We start from the raw sequence: 20,000 nt of genomic DNA, 5'->3' as shown, positions 1-20,000 counted from the left end.
GTTGGCAATTTCCTGCATGTGAAGTGTGTATAATATACAGTATATATTTGTATATAAGACAGCTGTCTTCCCAGATGTTAAGAACGAGCTGTTGGGAGCGCGCCCGCTTTATTTAAGACAGTTAATGTGTGCAAATGAAGCATGAAAAGAGAACAACAGAGGTGCGCTTACTTGTTTTGACATTCTCTTGTAACTCATTCAGCACTGAGGTTGATTCTTAAAAACACCTTCTAAATCCTGACCAAGATTTTCTGAAAGAAATATGTTGCCACTCATTCTGCCCCGGTGGTGTAAAATATCTAAGTACATTTACTTAAGTACTGTACGTTTACATATTGTTGCCATCTATGTTATTGTGTATTCATATGTTCAATGCAAAAAACTCGATTAAAATCGTTAATCATAATTAGCGCAAACTTAAAAGTGTTAAAAAGTGTGCAAATGGACCCCCCAGTCACCATGACTCGGACATAACTATATGGAGGCCGGGCCAGCGGCCTATCACTATGACTCACATAACCACTTCACATGACCATTATATTCCATATAGAGGGTATGCGCGTGACATCATCATCATACCGGAAGTTATGCAGGAACGCTTACCGAGTGGCAAAAAACTACCCTATACATGCACATAAAGGCGACAAGGACTGACAGAGATCTCCATATATGGGAATATCGGTTAGATGATGGTGCGACATCAAACACTAGATGCCCCGTATTGGCCCGAACCTCTTTCACGTTAAATAGAAAGATGCAATTGGAAATTGCAGGTGTGGTTGCTGACGTGACTATATTCTGCAGCAAGCTAACTGTCATGTGAACCTCGACAATCCTCGAGCTAGCACCAGTGCCCCATTGAACGCAATGGATTTGTCATTCACAAATAAAATAAGTTTTATCTAGAATAAGGTTTATCTAGTAGAAAGAATAAAGTTTCTCCAGGACTACAGTGTGTTGCCCTGTCGGGCAACCACACTAACTAGAAAGCAAATCGTGAGGAATCCGTGATGTCAAGTGAAGCCATGACCAATCTTGTCTGATTGGACACAATATTGTCCATCTAGAAAAGGTTACAGAAAACATCCATTGAACTCAAAGGACAAACGGGATTACAGAGAATGTAAATGAAAACAGGGTCACTTTAGGTGACAGAAAAGATCTCGGACCTAGAGTAGTATGGATGCCTATAGCAACCACACTAGCTAGAGGTTCACCATCACACCCACGCCCTAGCTGGCTTTCCTTCATTGACTCCCTGTAAGTTTTAGAATTCATTTGAAGATTGAATTGTCTGTTTTTAAATCTCTTAATGGGTTGGCACCCTCTTATATTTCTGACCTAGTTAAATAAATGTCCCCTCAAGGTCACTGAGATCGGCAGGCAAGCTGCTGCTGGTTTGACCCCGGGACATGGCTTAAACATGGGGAGGATGTTGAGATTTCTCTGTTGCTGCCCCTAAGCTCAGGAATGAGCTCCCTCTCCACGTTAAGCTGCCCCCCTCACTATGTGTTTTCTTAAACATCTTAAACACGACTTTCTGTTTGTTTTTATCTTACTTTACTGTATTTCTGTGTTTCTATATGGCATCTTTTACTTATCACTGTAAAGCACTTTGGTCAACACACACTTTAAAGGAGCATTTCCTGACTAGACGACCGTCTTACGATGTTGATGATGTTGTGATGTCCATGAACGATGGCGATGACATTTGAAAGAAATAGCCTCGGGGGTTGGTTTTGTTTTGTTGTTTTTTTTACCAAGACTCTGTGCAGTAGTGTTCAATTAGAATTTAACAAAAAGATGTCATAACTCTATTGAACTGCAATTGCAAGAGAGTTGACTAGAAAGGTTGTATGTCAGTTGCTGTCGTACCAATCCAAAAGTGGTGTATGTATAAGTATGTATGTATGAGTGTCCGTAAGAACACGGAACTCCATGAATGGAGAACGTAACTCCAGGAGATAACTTAACGTCACGGACTGGCTTTGTTTGTAGGTCTAGGTCCCTAATGTCTGTATGAGTGTCCGTAAGAGTGTCCGTATGAGTACTAGACTTAACGTTACACAAGGCTAAAATCATAGAGAGCCTGCAGAGACCGACATCACCACAGCTGATGTCACGGACAGAACGGCCCATACCAGGAGATATGCACATGTGTCGTGTTTGACACCATGCAAAGTTGCTGTTCACTTCGCACAGGTGTGATTTTTAGTACAGAGTAACATAATTAGGACGGGGGGGGGGGGGGGGGTGGGGTATTTTCCAGAACGCGGGAGTCTATCCCCGCCACAATGCGCTCGGCTAGACCCTGGGAGATGGACTGCTGAGGTGGAGCGCCCACACCTACCATCAGCTCCGCGACCGCGGTTTTCCCGCTGAACCTGAGCGCAACGGTGGGGGCCGATGGGCAAGGAGGGTCGCAAGCTTATGAGAAACAACAAAAAAAAAGACCTTAAAATCTGGCGAAAACAGTTGCGTGCATTAGCGCAAGATGACGATAAAGGAAATCGTTAAATCGAAAACATTACATTGAACCTTTGAAAAGCTTACTGCAGTGCTACTAGACCTCAACCTGGTGAAAACAGTTGCGTGCATTAGCTCAAGATTAGATGGGGATAAAGGAAATCATTAAATGGAAAACATTAAATTAACTTCTGTAAAGGCTTCTAAGCCTACACAAGCCTACTAGTAAAACTAGTGGAACCGCGATCTTGCCACACGTACGTGAATAATTGTGGTTGTAAACAATAACACAGACAATACAAATCCTTAGTCTAGTAGTGAGAAGAAGAGGTTATCATCACGGCCCCAAATAACTTTTAAATATCAAGCAAATGGGGACGAGTCTCTTACAAAATCGGCAAGATTAGATTGCCTCTCAATATATAACCTCTCCCTCATCGGCAATAGTCAGTGGTGTGTTCCCCACAATCCCGCGCCCCCACCGTTGCGCTCAGGTTCACCGGGAAAACCGCGGTCGCATCAGCTCCCAGTACTTACTGCACAACTTGCCGCACATAAGCTGTGCTTCCGCTCAGATTTGAGTTCATCTCAGTTCACCTTGTGAGTCTATGTTATATCTCTACATGGTATTGTATTTGAAATGTCATCAGAATTCCCACATCACTGCGCTCCTCTTCAGACTCTTTGTGAAACCATAACGTTGCAGCCTGAGTCAGTGCTCCGTGTTTTATTTATAGAGGGAGTATTGCTGTAAATATTTGCTTTTGCCCGTCTTTGTAATTTCAAGTTTGTTCTGAGTAATTAATACACCTACGCGTAACGGCGAGACATAAACGTCAGGCGAGCGCATGTTGTACTAGAAGAGAAACGATGTTTACAGTGCGTGACATGGCACGGGAAGGGAATGTTTGTTTTTGAACTTTCAAAAGGAAACGCAAGCATTGGTTGTAATTTCTTTGTGGTTCTTCTCATTGGTTGTAATTTCTTTGAGGATCTCAAAGTGGGGTCTGGGGGTCCCCCCAGGGGTCACACAACTGTGAGCTTGTAGATCATGCTATTTTCAAATAGTATGTTTATAGTGTCTAGGGCTGTTACGATTTGACATTTACATGACGATTAATTGTCACTCAAATAATTGCGATTGTTTTTGTCGTTGCCAATTACATTTCTGTTTGGCTTGTAGGCTTTGAAGTTGCACATGGCAGATATGACACATACATATAAGAAATGACTGACATATTTGACAACTTTATACTTAAAAAAGGACATTGATAGTGGAAATAGCTGATCTACAAGCTCACAACGGGTCGCATCGCGAGCTTGGAGATTTCCAATTTTTTTTTAATGTTTGAAAACATGGACATTTTTCAACATGTAAACGATTATGACGATTATGACAAAATAATTGTGATTATGTCAAATAATTGCGATTAGACGATTATGTAATAATTATGACAGGCCAGTGTCCAGTCTGAGTAGGGTTGTTCAGTGTGTGCACTCAGCACAACGGGGGCGCAGCGCACTGGATTTTCAAACGACAGCGCACCAAGTGCACCGAATAGTGTGTTGAGTGCGCATTTCCGAACGCACCCAGTGTCCTCGGTGACGTGGGGACACTTTCCATGGGGAGGTGCCGATGATGAGTGCACGCCACGTAAACCACTTAAACACCACATGGTTCAGCGGAGACCCTCAGGGCTCTATGTTTGTGTATTTTCTGTTTTCTGCTATTGTGGGGAAAGCTTTCGCTGAAAATAGCCGACTTAGGCCGAAAATTGCCTGTTGTGAGCTTATCGATTTGCCATCTTCCTAGATGTTTGGGTCGCTACGCGGCCGTGACACCTACCTCGCCTGCCACTCCAATACGCCGCTGTTTTATTTCTAGGCACTTCACACGCGTCAACAATGTGCTGCGCAGCCGCCCGCAGTCGGTGTGTGCTCCCTTTGATATTCTGACCATGTCCCTTTAATAGCAATATATGGAGATCCCTGATGTCATCGGTATATGCCCAATATGGGCATGCCCCCTTTTGTGCCCATGTATGGAGATCTCTGTATTTGTCACTCCTTCCCTTGTACACTTCATGACCATATTGTATGGAGATCATGATTGTTCTAGAGCTCCATACATGGAGCTGACTGATTTGTTTGCGCGTGATGCCATGACGACACATTGTAGACAGCACACTCAATATTTGAGTGTGGCTGCAATGTTGAGCCTATTTTAATTTAGGATGCCCAAAATTGGGGCGCCCCGGACTATGCTTGTTATTGCGATTAAACCCAGCAAACCGTCTGAGACGTTTATGAGCTCTGGGTCTGGAGCTGCTGTTTGTGGAAGAGCCAGAGCTGAGATCATCTCTGTTTCAGTGGAGCCAGTGGTAGATGGTGACGATAAGCTAGCCTGATTTCAGACTCAGCTGAAGCTTGAGTCTGACATTGTGCCCTGTTTGAGCGATTTCTGGAGGGGAGGGACTTTGACGGCACGGATTGGTTATTTGTTAAACCCACCCCCACCCCCTACGCTAATTGGAGGAGCCGTCATTTCGGCTCCAGAAATCACTTATTATGAACACAATTCCAGACCAGAGAAACAGTCCACTCTGAGAGTGGGCGGGTCTATGGGCTGGAACCAGGCTAACGATAAGCCACTGTCACAATTGGTATATAATAATCCTCCTGTCACAATTATTTGAGATGATCGTGGTTATTTTGCATAATCGTTGTAATCGTTTCCATGTGATAATTGTTCATACATTTTGAAACCTGTTTCAAATATGGTGGAAATAGCCGATGGAAATGGCAGATCTCGTAGCAATATTTTCAAACATTTTTGATTTGTATATTGAGGTTATTTGCCATAACTGCCCTGTGCAACATCAAAGCCTAAAACAGAACTGTTATTTTTATTCATGTGTTCTGACAAAAAAAAAAAACAATTTGGTTGTTAATCGCAATTATTTGCGTGACAATTAATCGCTGTGTAAAACGTTTCATAATCGTGACAGCCCTAGAACAGCCATGGGCCTCTCGAGCAGCTCGGCACGTGGTCAAATGATCTACCTCCTTGCTCGAGAGCTTTTCAGATGCATTTTGTCGAGGGCTGTTATAGCGTCGGAAATAATAACAGGCAAGAGGAAATGGCAACAAGTAAGTGAGTGAGTAGCCTTGGGAAACAAACTGTTTCTCAGCCATATGGCCTCATAGGTCAGGAGCCCATTTCCTGTTTCCATAGTTCGAGGCAACTGGACGTACAGTATGAGCGCATCCCCCAGCCACGATGCACAGTACATGTACACCCCCTGGACTCTGTTGCCATACCATCTTTAACCCATTAAGGCCTGGAGTTATTGTGACCGTCAGGTCGCAGTTTCTATCAAAACCTCCACCGGCTGCCAGTCTGTCTGTCAGTCAGTCTGTCTGTCACATCACACTTTTCCCTACTCTTATCTCCGCCACCGTTGCCCCGATCCATGCCAAACTTTGCACACACACTCCTTACAAGCCCATAGCACGGCACAGTGTGCCGCGCTGTGAGCTTGTATATCTGCTCTTTCTTATTAGTTAAAGCATAAATTAATGGTCAAAGTAATAATGTGTAATAATGCGTTCCCGGTCATAATGGGTAAAGTGGTGTGTCAACCTCGAAAGCATCAAAAGTTGCAGAGTACAAGCTCGAAACGCGACGCTTTGCGCCGCCTTTTCAAGATCTAGATCTGCTACTTTTGATACTTCTGTGTGATGCTGAATGATCAAGTAGGGCGCTGATTTCCCAAAACATACCCCACAAGGTTTCCGCCCGACAGCAACCACGTACAGCCTTATCAAAAACTTGTCTGACAAATTCTACAGTATCAGTGTAAAAACTTTTACACTGATACTGTAAGTTTATTTTGATGCCAAAACCTTGTACTTTTTACTCCCCTGTAAATGTTCTCAGACGCATGCTGATATTTGTGCCATTCACCTTTCCATGTCAAGGACCCCTAGAATTATGTATTTGGCCACTGACCCCCGTCTCAAAACATTATGTATCGGGGACCCCCCAGAGGCAAATAATTGAGTTACAAATGTTCACTTTAAAATATATATACTGTATATTTTCAAAGATTTGCACCCATTTTCATGATTTTTCAAAAATAGCAGATCTAGTAGCTCGCAGCGTGGCACTCGGTGCCGCACTGTGAGCTTGTAGATCTGCTATTTGGAGATAAGATATGGGTTTGAACGGCACAGGGCTGGGTTTCCCCGACAGCACGCGACACACCTTTAAGACTAGAATTATGGCTGTTTATAAGAGAGGCGTTTCTTCTTTTCCTCTACAGCGGGTGTTTTATTGCTCTCTCTCTGTGTGTGTGTGTGTGTGTGTGTGTGTGTGTGTGTGTGTGTGTGTGTGTGTGTGTGTGTGTGTGTGTGTGTGTGTGTGTGCGTGTGCGTGCGTGTGCTTGTGCGTGTGTGCTCTGTTGGCTTGGTTAATTCCAACAAAGACGACGTTGGCAGGCAGGCAGCTTACCTTCTGGCCTTCTGGTTTATATGGACCTGTCCGTGTCCAACTACCCTGCCCTGTTGGACGCCAGCCAGCTCTCTATGTCTGGATCTCTTAACCTGCGTTAACCCTAGCTCTGGTCCATAGCGTTAGAACGGAGTTCTCCTTAACCCATTTAGAACGGGTACACATTGTGTATCATTATTTTATGCTTTAACTATTGAAAAATAGCAGATATACAAGCTCACAGCGCGGCACCGAGTGCCGCGCTGCGAGCTTGTAGATCTGCTATTTTTGAAATATCGTGAAAATTATAATTTTGACCCGATTCTATAAGTGTCTTTTGAATCCTTCAAAGATTTTTTGAAAAAACTATGTTTTCTATGTCAGCAATCTGGCTAGCCATCGTCAAAGAAAAGGTGTTTTTCCACTTAAATGGAGCTCAGTTAGTCTGTTCTTGAGAGACTACTATGTCAGTGGTTCTCAAACCTTTTCATGTGAAGGACCCCCAAAATGATATTTATTTGGCCATGGACCCACATCTCAAAATATTTAGTTCCAGGGACCACCCAGAAGCAAAATTTTAGTTACAAACGTTCGCTTTGAAAATACATCTATTCAAAGATTTGCACACATTTTCACGACTTTTTCAAAAATAGCAGATCTACAAGATCGCAGTGCGGCACTCGGTGCCGCGCTGTGATCTTGTATATCTGCTATTTTTCACTGGTTAGAGCATTCAATAATTGTAGGCCTAAATGTTAACGCTATGTCAGTGATGATCCGGTGCGCCCGCAGTAAAGGCTGCGCACCCTCTCGTCTGTAGTCTAAATAAAACAATACAGTTTCGCTACTCGCCAAAACAAAGGTGGCTCTGACTACAAACCTTGCAACAAACCTTGACTATCTATTATGCTTTTCCTGTTTTCTTTCTCTTTTCTTTACTTTTTTTTTACCTTTTCATTACATTTTCGAAGATAATGTCCTGGGGATTGAGGGTGGGGGGATGTATATGCAACTTGAGACTGTTTACCCGCCCCTGGGCTCTATTTCATCTGAACACTGAATGAAAAGATTTGAAAATAATAATATTTTTTACATGTTTCTATAAATATCTTCTAAATCCATCTAAGGTTTTTGAAAAATCTTCGTACGTCAGTGGTTCTCAAACTTTTTCATGTTGTCAAGGACCCCTAGGAATATATGTATTTGGCCACCGACCCCCCCCCCCCCCCCCCCATCTCATAATATATACAGAGTTATATTTGAGTCAGCAAATATTTGAGTTACAAATGTTCAAAGGTTTTCACACATTTTCATGATTTTTCAAAAAAGCCCGCAGCGCGGCACTCGATGCGTTTGTACATCTGCTATTTTTCAATAGCTAAAGTATAATGAGTTGAATAGGGCAGCTGAGAAGGAGAGACATTTGCTTGGGCTAGTAGTACATACAGTTTACAGTTCCGGCATTTAGCAGACGCTTTTAATTCAAAGCGACTTACAATAAGCAGTGTATATATATAATATACAATACTGAACTAAAATACATACTATAGTCTTGCATTTGCTGACATTAATGTTGCTACAACTGTTTAGAGTCAGGCAGTCTCATGACAGTGGGGATGACTCCAGACAGGGGCGTCATAAGGGGTAGGAAAGTGGGACTGAGTTACTGGGGCCCAAGGTGGAGGGGCCCTAGTAACTTTAGCTATTGAAAAATAGCAGATATACAAGCTCACAGGCACATCGGCCACGGTCACGCTGCGAGTGCCACGCTGCGAGCTTGTAGATCTGCTATTTTTGAAAAGTTGTGAAAATGTGTGAAAATCTTTGAATATATGTATTTTTTAAGCGAACATTTCTAACTCAAATTTTGCTTCTGGGGTTCCCTGGAACTAAATATTTTGAGATCGGGGTCCGTGGCCAGTAGGCCTACTTATCATCTTGGGGGTCCTTGACATAGGTTTCTTGCACACATTTTTACGATAAAAAAAAAAATAGCAGATCTACAAGCTCGCAGCGCGGCACTCGGTGCCGCGCTGCGAGCTTGTATATCTGCTATTTTTCAATAGTTAACATTCATGGGGGGCCCGCAGTGAATCCTTGTACCCAGGGCCCAGAATTTGGTGTGACGCCCCTGACTCCAGACATGATGACCTTGCACTACAAACTGGAGCCAACAGAAGCAGAGCAGCGATAACATTCACAGAGTGTTGCGCTTTAACCATTTACACCCTCTCTAGACCACTGGTTCCCAAACACTGGGCCGGGACCCTTTTGTGGGTCGCGGACACATTTCTTATGGGTCCCTTAAAGTTTTTGGTTTCCTACGTTTTGTTTTTAGTTGTTTGGATTTTTTTTGTTTTTGAAAAATCTTCCCCAAAATGCTAAGGTTTGGATGGAAAAACGGAAATTCCATGAATTAGAAAACGAATGTTTAAGAAGTAGTGAAAATAGCCGAGCTTGTAGATCTGCTGTTCTCACTAGTTTGGGTCCCGGGCAAACGTCTAATTTCTCTTTTGGGTCTCGACCTGAAGAGTTTGGGTTCTGCTCTAGACTTTTTTTCTGTCTGCACCAAATATCTCTGCCAAAAATGGCAGATCTACAAGCTGTGTGTTGCTACGTGGAACTTTTAGATAATGCTATTTTGTGCTAATGCCCCCCCCACCCCCCTTCTTATTTCTTGTTTGTTATATTGAGTATTTTACTTAATTTATTTTGCCAGATTATGTCTGTATACACATCACTTTAAAATCTTTTAGCATTTTTTTTGTAAAGCTTTTGCCTATAATGACTTGGCCAAAATAATGGTCTTCATTGTTAAAGTCTATGTACATACACTGAAATAACATCACATTTACCTCCACGCAAAATAGGGATGACAAACTCTATTACACTCCAAAAACCTGCTCTGGGATGATCCCTACCCTGGGCTAGTTTTAGGTTACGGTCCAAGCCACCATTTCTCATTACTCGGCATTGTGTGCACTACTTCCCCACTTGGATCTGCTGCTACTTCTGAGCTCCTGTTACATGTATCCTTCATTTTGGTTTAGCGAGTTTGTATCTTTTTTTTGTAAATGTATCACGTTCCAGACTACATAGTGCTTACTTCATCAGGGACATAAAACGGGTATGCATGTGATCCCAGTGTTCTCCAAACTAGTCCCAGGAGCAGCGTTGCATTGTCCCGGGAACGGCGCTGCTGCAAGGCACTGCCATATATTTTTATCCCACGATTTTGTAACCCATTTTCACCCAGTGCCAATTGCCTATGTAATCCCGGGCTCTGCTCTCCCTCTGCCGCGCCTGGGGAGACAACGGACTGACCTCATGCTTCCTTCTATGCATGAGGAGTCCAAGTTGCTTCTTTTCACCTGACGGGGGATTTCCCTGGGATGGACGTAGCACGTGGAAGGAACACGTTATTCCAACCAGTTCCTTTCCCCTCCATCAGGCGCCCCGGCTGGCCAGGGGGAGGCATTATTGAGACCAGGATTACTGCATGTTTTTGTGAGGGTATCAACCCTAGGAGACACGGGGAGAACATGCAAACTCCACACAGAAAGGCCCTATCGCCAACCCCACCTAAGTTGTGGGCGCTGATGATGCGGAGGGAGGAACAGTCACGCCGCCAGTGCCCACAGCGTCCCCCGGCGGGAATCGAACCCAGGACCTTCTAGCTGTGAGGCGAAGCGCTAACCACCGTGCCCCCTGTAGCTGATTAATTAATTGGTTAAAGGTCTCATCACATAAAAAATTTTTTTACATTTTTTTACCTCAATTACGCCCAAAAAAACATAACTTACATTCAGTGGATTTTTGGTGGTCTGAGGCTCAGAAAAGTGCTGTGATTTGCCAGTTGACTTTGATGTCACTGTCCGTTCATCTCACCCACTCTCCTCCCAGGCCCTCCCCTCCCCTCTCTTTCTCCCCCTGGGGGGGGGGGAGAGGATGATTGACAGGCATAATCCCTCAACGAATGCTGGGGTTTAAGCGGTTAAACAAAGTCCCTCGCGTGTTGATATGTGATGGGAAATATCATGGACATGTTTAAGGAGATTCTATGTATGGTCTTTACTCTTGTGCCTTGTACCAGTATGTCCAAAAAAATCAAACCTCGGTTCGAAGTGGAGCGGTGAATCTGAGCAGTTATACCCTGTGTGTGTGTGGGTGTGTGTGCATGTGCATGCATGTGTCTAGTCTGCACTCTGCACAACAGTGCCCTTCTCAATCTGTTCCTGTCTGTCAGTACAGTACAGTACAGTACTGATATGGCTAGGCTGCGCAACAGTGCCCTCTTCTGGTCACCCAGCGTCATTGCAGCTATTTATGCTGAACGGGACAGGGGGACAAAAAGCTATCCATTGAGAGTGCCGCTCCAAAAACGTTAGTTTTTTATTTATCATTTAAAAAATGATTTAAGATAGTGAAAATAGACGATCTAACTGTCTTCACTAGTTTTTTTGCGACAGTCTTGTGCAATGAAGCAGGGGTTTACTTTAGGAACTTGGAGATACAAGGTTTCTGCCCGACAGTGACGTTAAGCATTTCCATGTTGAGCAGTGAGCACTCTTATGAAAACATATCCCTGCGGGGCAATGGAGTCAAGTCTGATATTCCATCTCATCTATCTACCTTCCGTTCACTCTACTGTATATCCGATCCGAAAATCAAAAAGAGGAAATTGAAAGTCATCCCCTCAATCAAACGTCAATATGGAAACTGACTTTCAATATTGAGTTTCAAAAACCAAATGAATAAAAACGTGGATAATGTTCGTTACCCCATTTGTAATATCGAAAGAAAATAGTCGACTTCCTATTTCTGACTTCGGATCGGATGTAAAATGAACGTAAGGTACACGGATCCTTTTCATTAGGTATTCCTTTAGTCCGCTGTTTCCCAAGCACTGAGTCGGGACCCATTTGTGGGCCAATGTTTAAGAAGTAGTGAAAATAGCCGATCTACAAACTCACTACGTGACGCAAAGTGACGTGTTGGGTGCTGGTAGATCTGCTGTTTTCACTAGTTTTGGGTCCCGGCCAAACGTGTCTAATTTCTCATTTGGGACTTTAAAGTTAAAAAGTCGGGGAACTGCTGCCTTAGTCCGTATGCTGTATGAGTGGAGTACTCTGGTTGTGTGCTGCATTGCATGTGATCTTGGGCCATGTCTCGCTTATAAATTCATATATTATCTCCATTTCTCTACCTGTGTGAGACACACACACACACACACACACACACACACACACACACACACACACACACACACACACACACACACACACACACACACACACACAAATGTGTGTATTTGTGCTGACTAAGGCATTCACGAATAGTGATTTTTAGTATTCAAATTATTCGACCTCAAAGTATTCGAATAGTAAAATATTCGACAGGACTGGCCAAACTGTCAAATATTAAGTAAGCAAGAGGCGAACATTGTGAAAATAGCCGATCTACATGCTCACAACACCTGTGAGCATGTAGATCTGCTATTTTCACAATATTTATCTGCGGAACAGTGTCACATTAAATGTAATACCTACAATTCCAAGTGCCCCCAGTTCAAATATGTTTATTTTGGGGGTCACAGCCTAAAAAGGTTTGAGAACCCCTCGTATAGAGCATTAAAGGAGTAGTTCACCCCCAAAATGATTTTTTTTCTATTGATTACTCATGCCATGGAGAGTAGAGTTCAATAATATTTTTTGTTTTTTTGTCACATTCCTAAGACAAAAATTTTATTTGAGTAAATTTACCCCCATTGATTCCGGATGGTGACCCGTTTCAAAACGGGTCACCATCCGAAATGAATGGGGGTACATTTATTGTTATCACATTTTTGTCTTAGGAATGTGACAAAAACCAAAAAATATTATTGAACTCTACTCTCCATGGCGTGAGTAATCAATAGAAAAAAAGTCATTTTGGGGGTGAACTACTCCTTTAACAAATTCATCCACCAGGGGCATTGACAGCACATTATTATGACTTCCTAGCTAGCCAAGCTTTATAAACTATATATATATTTTTAAAAAGAAAACAATAAAATAAAATAAGCGAGTATTCGACTTCGGTGAAAGAACGTTGAATAGTGACTTAGATATTCGAATGTTCGAATATTTGGTGAATGCCCTAGTGCTGACCATTGTGTGTTATTCTCCCCCTCTCAGCCACCAGACCCAGACGACATGTTGGGACCATCCCAAGATGGCCGAACTCTACCAGTCCCTGGGTAAGACACACACACACACACACACACACACACACACACACACACACACACACACACACACACACACACACACACATACGCACACGCACACGCACACACACACACACACACACACACACACACACACAGAGAGAGAGAGCTATTTTCTGTCTCTCACTGGGTTTGGGGTGGTTTCAATGTCACCTAGCTCGGGTTCAAACAAACTCGACCTCCATAGAACCGGTTCAAGCTTTTCAAGCTCGCCCTGCCAGAACCAACATTATTAGCCCAGTAGCTTCTATTACAGATTAGGGACGGGATGATAATCGTTATTATCGTTTATCGTGATAAAAAAACATTGCAGAGATTTCAATTTATTGTGAAATTGCCCTCCGTCGTGCACTGGGATCAATTCACCTTTTATTTGACGAGCTGCATATCTGGTAACATTTAAACCCTCTATAATTGGTCAAACGTACCTGTAAATATCGTACTTGATACCGTTTTCTCTTTTTTTTTTCACTCTTGACAAAAAATAACCGATCCACAAGCTCACAACGCATCACCATGCGACGCACTGTGATCTTATAGGTCGGCAATATTTTGGCAAGCGTTCCGCCCAGGATAATGGACGTCGTGGATATTTCAACTATCCGCAATATCGTTAATCGCAATTTCTTTGGTCAAAGCAATTGTGACATGACATTTTCACATTACAGATCCAATCACCCAGAATGATCACTGTGTGTCTCTGTGCGTGTGTCTGTGTGTGTGTGCGTGTGTGTGTGTGTGTGTGTTTCCTCTGCAGCGGACCTGAACAACGTGCGCTTCTCGGCGTACCGCACGGCCATGAAGCTCCGACGCCTGCAGAAAGCACTCTGCCGTAAGTTCACTCTCCCTGTCTCAAGGTCATTCTCTTCTCTTTACATAGAGGAAGCAAGCACGACTCCATTTCTCTTCTCTTCTCTAGGCAATTTTACCGGGCGCACGGTCGGGAACGTAACTTTAAACAAGATAATACCAGCACTCGCGTTGTCGGGTGGAAACCTCGTATCTCCCAAGTTTCGAATTTGTACGTTCTTTCGCAAAGTAATGCCCTGCTTCGTCATACAAGGCCGTCGCACAAAAGTAGTGAAAACAGCCGATCTACAAGCACACAACGCCTCGCGGTGCGAGGCGTTGTGTGCTTGTAGATCGGCTGTTTACACTAGTTTGAATCATTTTTAAAATAATAAATGCAAAACGAACGGTTCTGGACATACAAGGTTTTCATTGGACAACGACGATATATAAGTTGGCGTCTTCTCTCCTCTTCTCTCTTCTCTTCTCCTCCCTGCTCTCCCCTTCTTCCTCTCCTCTATGCTTTGTTTTGACTCCCACCTCTCCCACAGTGTGTGTGTGTGTGTGTGTAGGGTGGGGTGTTATTTAGTCATCATAGCCTGTCTCTCGCCAATGCATCTGTTGAATTTACCAGCCACCTACGAGGTGTGTGTGTGTCTACACACACACACACACACACACACACACACACACACACGCACACGCACATTCAGACTCTGTCCTTATTTTGGTTATACAATGCTTGAAATTTCAGTCTGGGGGACTTGATTTGAGACGCATCCATAATTAGGCGATCGCTTTTAAAATTAATCGTCAGTGGATTAATCGATCCAGCCCTCTCTCTGTCTCTCTGCTCTCTCTCTCCTTCCAACACTCCCCCACGCGGCCGTGAAGAAGACCTGGCACCCTTTTTCACATTGGCCCATTATAACGCCACCAGGAGGCCAGAGTAACCTTTCTGACCTGGTGGAGACATGCGCTCCTTTCTCCCCAGACTCTCTTCTAGACCAGGGGTCTTCAACAGGGGGCCCGGTACCCCTAGGCCTAGGGGGTCCTCATTGTTACTACAGCGGGTCCGCCAAGTCCTTGTGTGATAGAAACTTTTTTTTCCCTCCTTTTTATATTAACCACTTGAACCCTAGCGTCTATATTTGGAGAACATTAGCCAAAAATAGCAGATCTACAAGCGCACAACGAGCTTGTAGATCGGCTATTTTTGGCAAAGAGCTTTGGTGTATTGGGGAAAAAGAGCAAACTAAGTACAGAGTGAAAGGTCAAGTTTTTTCAAGTATTGACGGTTCAAGTGGTACACTGATGATTGTGCTGTCAAACATTGAAACTATATGGAATCTATGAACAGGTTATGGAGGTCCCTGCTTCAGCTCTCTCTCAACTACGGTGTCCTTGGCCTGAAAACGTTGAAGACCCCTGTTCCAGACCCTCCCCTCCGTATGACACCAGTGGGGAGATCTCGCATTTCGTTGGCAGATCCGTGCCCTCCCGCAGGACGACGGCCACACGGGTGCCGTTCTCGTCGAGGAGGCGCCCCCTCGCGTTCAGAACCCAGCGGCGATGGAGTGACATGAGGGCGTGCCTGGCTGCTGTGGGCGTGTCCTTACCATCCTGACTGTCTGCGTTCTTGAGGGGAGAGAACTCGTCTTCTCTCGGCACCTCGTACACCACGAACGTCCTGGCAAACTGGAAGCTGTCAAAGACAAACTTTTCCATTTTGACCCCGTTCGGCTCGTCTGGTTTGATCAGCCGTCCCTGCGCGTCCACGTAGGGGATCTTCCTGAGGGCCACGTGGTGCCGCAGCTTAGGCTCGTGCGTCCGCACGACGTCTTTGAGGAAAGACAGCGTGAAGAAGTGATTGGCCGTGTTGCCGGCGTTGAACACCAGTCGCCCGTCGGCGCCGCGCTTCTCGGCGGTCGCCGGGGTGATCTCGCTGTACTCCACCACCTGGTAACGCCCGTCCACCTTGCAGACCACGCCCACTTCCTCGGCGGGGTCGGTCTTCTCTACCACCTTGACCCCGCAGTCCGCGCCCCGCCGCACGCAGAACCCAACGAAGGCCGGGTCGGCCACCTTGACCAGGACGTTGTCCACGCAGTACACGTGGACGTACTCGACCCCCCTGCGGCTCATGTCGTCGATGATGCCCTGGCTCCCCAGCGCTCTGTACAAGCCTCCGTTACCGTCCGGCGCCATAGACAGCTTTCCTTTGCTCTCCAGAAGGATCTTTCCGTTGCGGTCCATGGCCGGTCGCATGCCTTGCTGGAAGACGACGACGTCGTCCTCGTTCAAGCCATAATAGTCGTGGCGCGAGAAAAAGTCCCGCGTGGACTCCATAGTTTTGTCGCTGGTCATGATGTACAGGGGAACGCGACACTTAGTCTCGTGCTTCTGCTCAGCCAGCTGCTGCAGCCTCAGAATGCGCTCGGCCTGGATCTGGAAGAGGGTCTTGTGGGAGGGCAGACCCACGTCGTACATGCCCTTGGGGTAAGAGACACCCAGCCTGGTTCCCTGGCCCCCGGCCAGCACCAAGGCAGCAACCTTGTTCTGGGCGACGCAGCGCATGCCCTGGGCCTCCCAGTGTTTGAGGCACTCTTTGTCCCGCGTCACGCTGCCCAGCACGTCTCTGGGCACAGGTTCCATACAGGAGTCCAGCTTGTGCTCGTTGCCACTGGACCTTCCCATGGCGTCTTTGAAGAATCCGTTGATCTCTTGAAATTCTATTGCCTCCAGGTCGGTGGTCAAGTTACGCCGCTCCTCGGGGCTCAGCTCGTTCCAGAACTGCAGGAGGTGAGACTGGCCGGCTTCAGCCAGCCTGTGGGCTAGCTCTCCCCCAATGTTTGGGTCCATGACTAGACGTAGACCGGGCTTTCAGATCTCTCTTCCAGCTGTATTGTGAAGGTTAGCAAGTACTTGGAGGGTAGTCTGTCATTCTACTATGATGACATCAGTACTATGATGTCAGTACCCATTTGTCTGAGTACCTGAAGACTTCTTCTTCCTTCGTGTATCATCGTCCTTGATGATTGGTTGGCGACTTCTTATTTCACAAGATATGCTGTATTAAATCAGTACAGTGACGTCACTCATCTTCATATTTGGACAAGAGACAGAAATGCATGCGCGCGTGTGTTGTGGGCTCTCTTGCTATGGTTTTGTGGTTTCTTCTATCCAATAAGACGCAGAGAAACATATGGTGGAGTTGGATGGTGGAGCCTTCCAACGCCTCACAACGCCTTGCGTTGCGAGGCGGCGTGAGCATGTAGATCTGCTATTTTCACAATTTCTGCCTCTAATATTTGACAATTTGGCCAATACATTTCTCATTTTAGAGGTATTAAAATGTCTTAAAGGTCCTTGAATTGTACTTTCTAAATGTGCAGATACCCTCTATACACTTAACACAATGACTGCCCCAGCCTGAGTTGCCCGAGTGATTCCCGATGTCCTATAGTGCCACGCCCGAGTTGCCCGAGTAAAAAAAAGAAAAAAGAGAACATAATCGCTGTTATCTCATGAATGCCTGAACAGATTTCCAGGCATCTGGGCATGGGCGTGCACGATCCGTGCACTATGAATTACATGGAAGTCTATGGAGACTCGATGGGATTTAATTGTTTAATGGTGGCAGTAAATTTGCTGGCGGCCGATGAAGTGTGTAACTAGAGACTCTCATCTTTCATATGGTGTATGGTTTGACATATCTCACACCAACACAGAATTAGGAAAAAAAAGTGTAAAAAAAAATGGCAGGGAAATAGTTAAGTCGATTTCTAATGGTGGCAGTCATTGTGTTACCGTTGAGTGAGAAAACAATGTTGCACATTAAGCTAATCATCTGGGGACCCCACCCCCCCCCCCCCCCCAAATAATTCGGGGACCCCTCTGAAGGTTGAGAACCCCTGGTCTATATAACGATGTTCGTCTCTCTCTCTCTCTCTGCCCCTCCCCCTCCCCAGTGGACCTGCTGGGCATGCCCGTGGCGTGCGAGGTGTTCGAGCAGCACGGCCTGAAGCAGAACGAGCAGCTGCTGGACATGGCGCAGCTGGTGAGCTGTCTGACGGGCCTCTACCAGCGTCTGGAGCACACCAACACGCACCTGGTGCAGGTGCCGCTCTGCGTGGACATGTGCCTCAACTGGCTGCTCAACGTCTATGACACGTAGGTGGCGGCCTCTAAAGCGGCTAGTTCCATTCCTTAACCCATTTAGGCCTAGAATTATTGAATGCTTTAACCAGTGAAAAATAGCAGATATACAAGCTCACAGCGCGGCACCGAGTGCCGCGCTGCGAGCTTGTAGATCTGCTATTTTTGAAAAAGTTGTGAAAATGTGTGCAAATCTTTGAATGTATTTTCAAAGCGAACGTTTGTAACTCAAATTTTGCTTCTGGGTGGTCCCTGGAACTAGATATTTTGAGATGGGGGTCCGTGGCCAAATAAATATCATTTTGGGGGTCCTTCACATGAAAAGGTTTGAGAACCACTGACATAGTAGTCTCTCAAGAACAGACTAACTGAGCTCCAGTTAAGTGAAAAGGACCTTTTCTTTGACGATAGCTGGCCAGATTGCTGACATAGAAACATAGGTTTTTCAAAAAACCTTAGAAGGATTCAAAAGACACTTATAGAATCGGGTCAAAATTCGAATTTTCATGATTTTTCAAAAATAGCAGATCTACAAGCTTGTATATCTGCTATTTTTCAATAGTTAAAGCATAAGATATTGCGTCATAATGTGTTCAGGCCTAATTAATATGAGACTATAACCCACACCTTGAATCAGTTTATATCAAACCCAGGTGCGTTATTTCTTTCCACAAGTGTTCCACAGTGCACCAATTATCTGCACCTGTTTTGTTGGCAAAAAAAGCTGGGAACTACTTTCTTGTAGCTGGGAACTTTCTTACAGACCTTGTAGTGAATTATTAGTGAAATAGAACAGTTTTAATTGGTACATGTCTATGATTTTTCATGTTGCCATATTGTAACCGTTGAAAAGCAATAAGCCTGTATTTTATAACTGCTGAGAGGGTTAGAGACCCAGCCGTTATAAAATACCAGGTAACCACATGCCTCTTGTGGCTTATTGCTTCATTTTGGCGCGGCGGACGGGAGGGTCACAGCAGTGGCCTGGTTTACTGACTTTACCAAAGATATTTGTATCAATTCAGCCTTTGTCAAGTTCCGCCCGTTGTCCCGCCCCTATTCGCACCCATTGGTTGCTGTGTCTTGGTGGGTCACTCCATCCACTACCATTTTAATTCAGTTGCTTCGTGTTGTTATTCTGTGCGTTCAATTCATTTCAAACTGGGTTTCAGTAAAATGCAGCTGCTGAAAAAAAGGTGTCTACAAACATTTTTCGCTAGTTTTAGTCGACGAAGTCAACACTTTGTAGGTCACCATGATGACATTTTACACAAGGATTACTCGTCACTCAAATAATTGCGATTTAATTGCTTTTTTTAATCATTGAACACTGAAGCTTATGAATAAGGCAGATATGACAAATAACAAAAATATAGAAAGAAATGACTGACATATTTAATACATTTATTTAAAAAAAATAAACATAATAGTGGAAATAGCTCATCTACAAGATGCGACACATTGCGAGCTTGTAAATCCACCTTCTTTCCACCATTTTGGAAAATATATGAGAATTTCTCAACATGGAAATTATGTGCAAATAACATCAAGACTGGAAGGAGTCATTCTCAAGCAGGAAAAAAGGATAATTTTACATTTCAGTTTTATTTCAAAGGACAATCTCTGACTCCTTGGTGGATTATATAATTGACTTTGAACTGAAGCTAGTTCAAAATAGTTCTTACTGATATGGTATTATTATCCTTCAAGTTGTCAAGATATTGTGTGTAGATCACTGGCTCCAAAACATTTTAGCTCAAAACCCAAAAGATATACCTGGTCATACTGTGTCACATTGTGACCCGCTGTGAGCTTGTAGATCTTCTA

The 20,000-nt window shown here is 44.5% G+C and overlaps 2 protein-coding genes across 2 annotated transcripts in view; one reads left to right on the top strand and one right to left on the bottom strand.

Annotated features, from left to right (window-relative positions):
- LOC308280209 (dystrophin-like) overlaps nt 1-20,000 on the top strand; it is a gene marked incomplete at both ends in the record, with an annotated part of 562,770 nt that overhangs the window by 500,697 nt on the left and 42,073 nt on the right. The window contains 3 exon segments of the mRNA XM_080720472.1: nt 13,135-13,196; nt 13,984-14,058; nt 17,987-18,188. Of these exon segments, the coding sequence (XP_080576598.1) occupies nt 13,135-13,196; nt 13,984-14,058; nt 17,987-18,188 (339 nt within the window).
- LOC308309341 (UDP-N-acetylhexosamine pyrophosphorylase-like) lies at nt 15,405-16,877 on the bottom strand (the record flags this gene model as incomplete). The annotated part of the gene is made up of 1 exon (XM_080754891.1): nt 15,405-16,877. The coding sequence occupies one exon, from the start codon at nt 16,875-16,877 to the stop codon at nt 15,405-15,407; it is 1,473 nt and encodes a 490-aa protein (XP_080611017.1).

Source organism: Nannobrachium achirus, assembly GCF_963921795.1.
Source record: "Nannobrachium achirus genome assembly, chromosome: 24".
NCBI classification, from domain to species: Eukaryota; Metazoa; Chordata; class Actinopteri; order Myctophiformes; family Myctophidae; genus Nannobrachium; species Nannobrachium achirus.
This window is presented reverse-complemented; position numbering and strand designations above follow the sequence as displayed.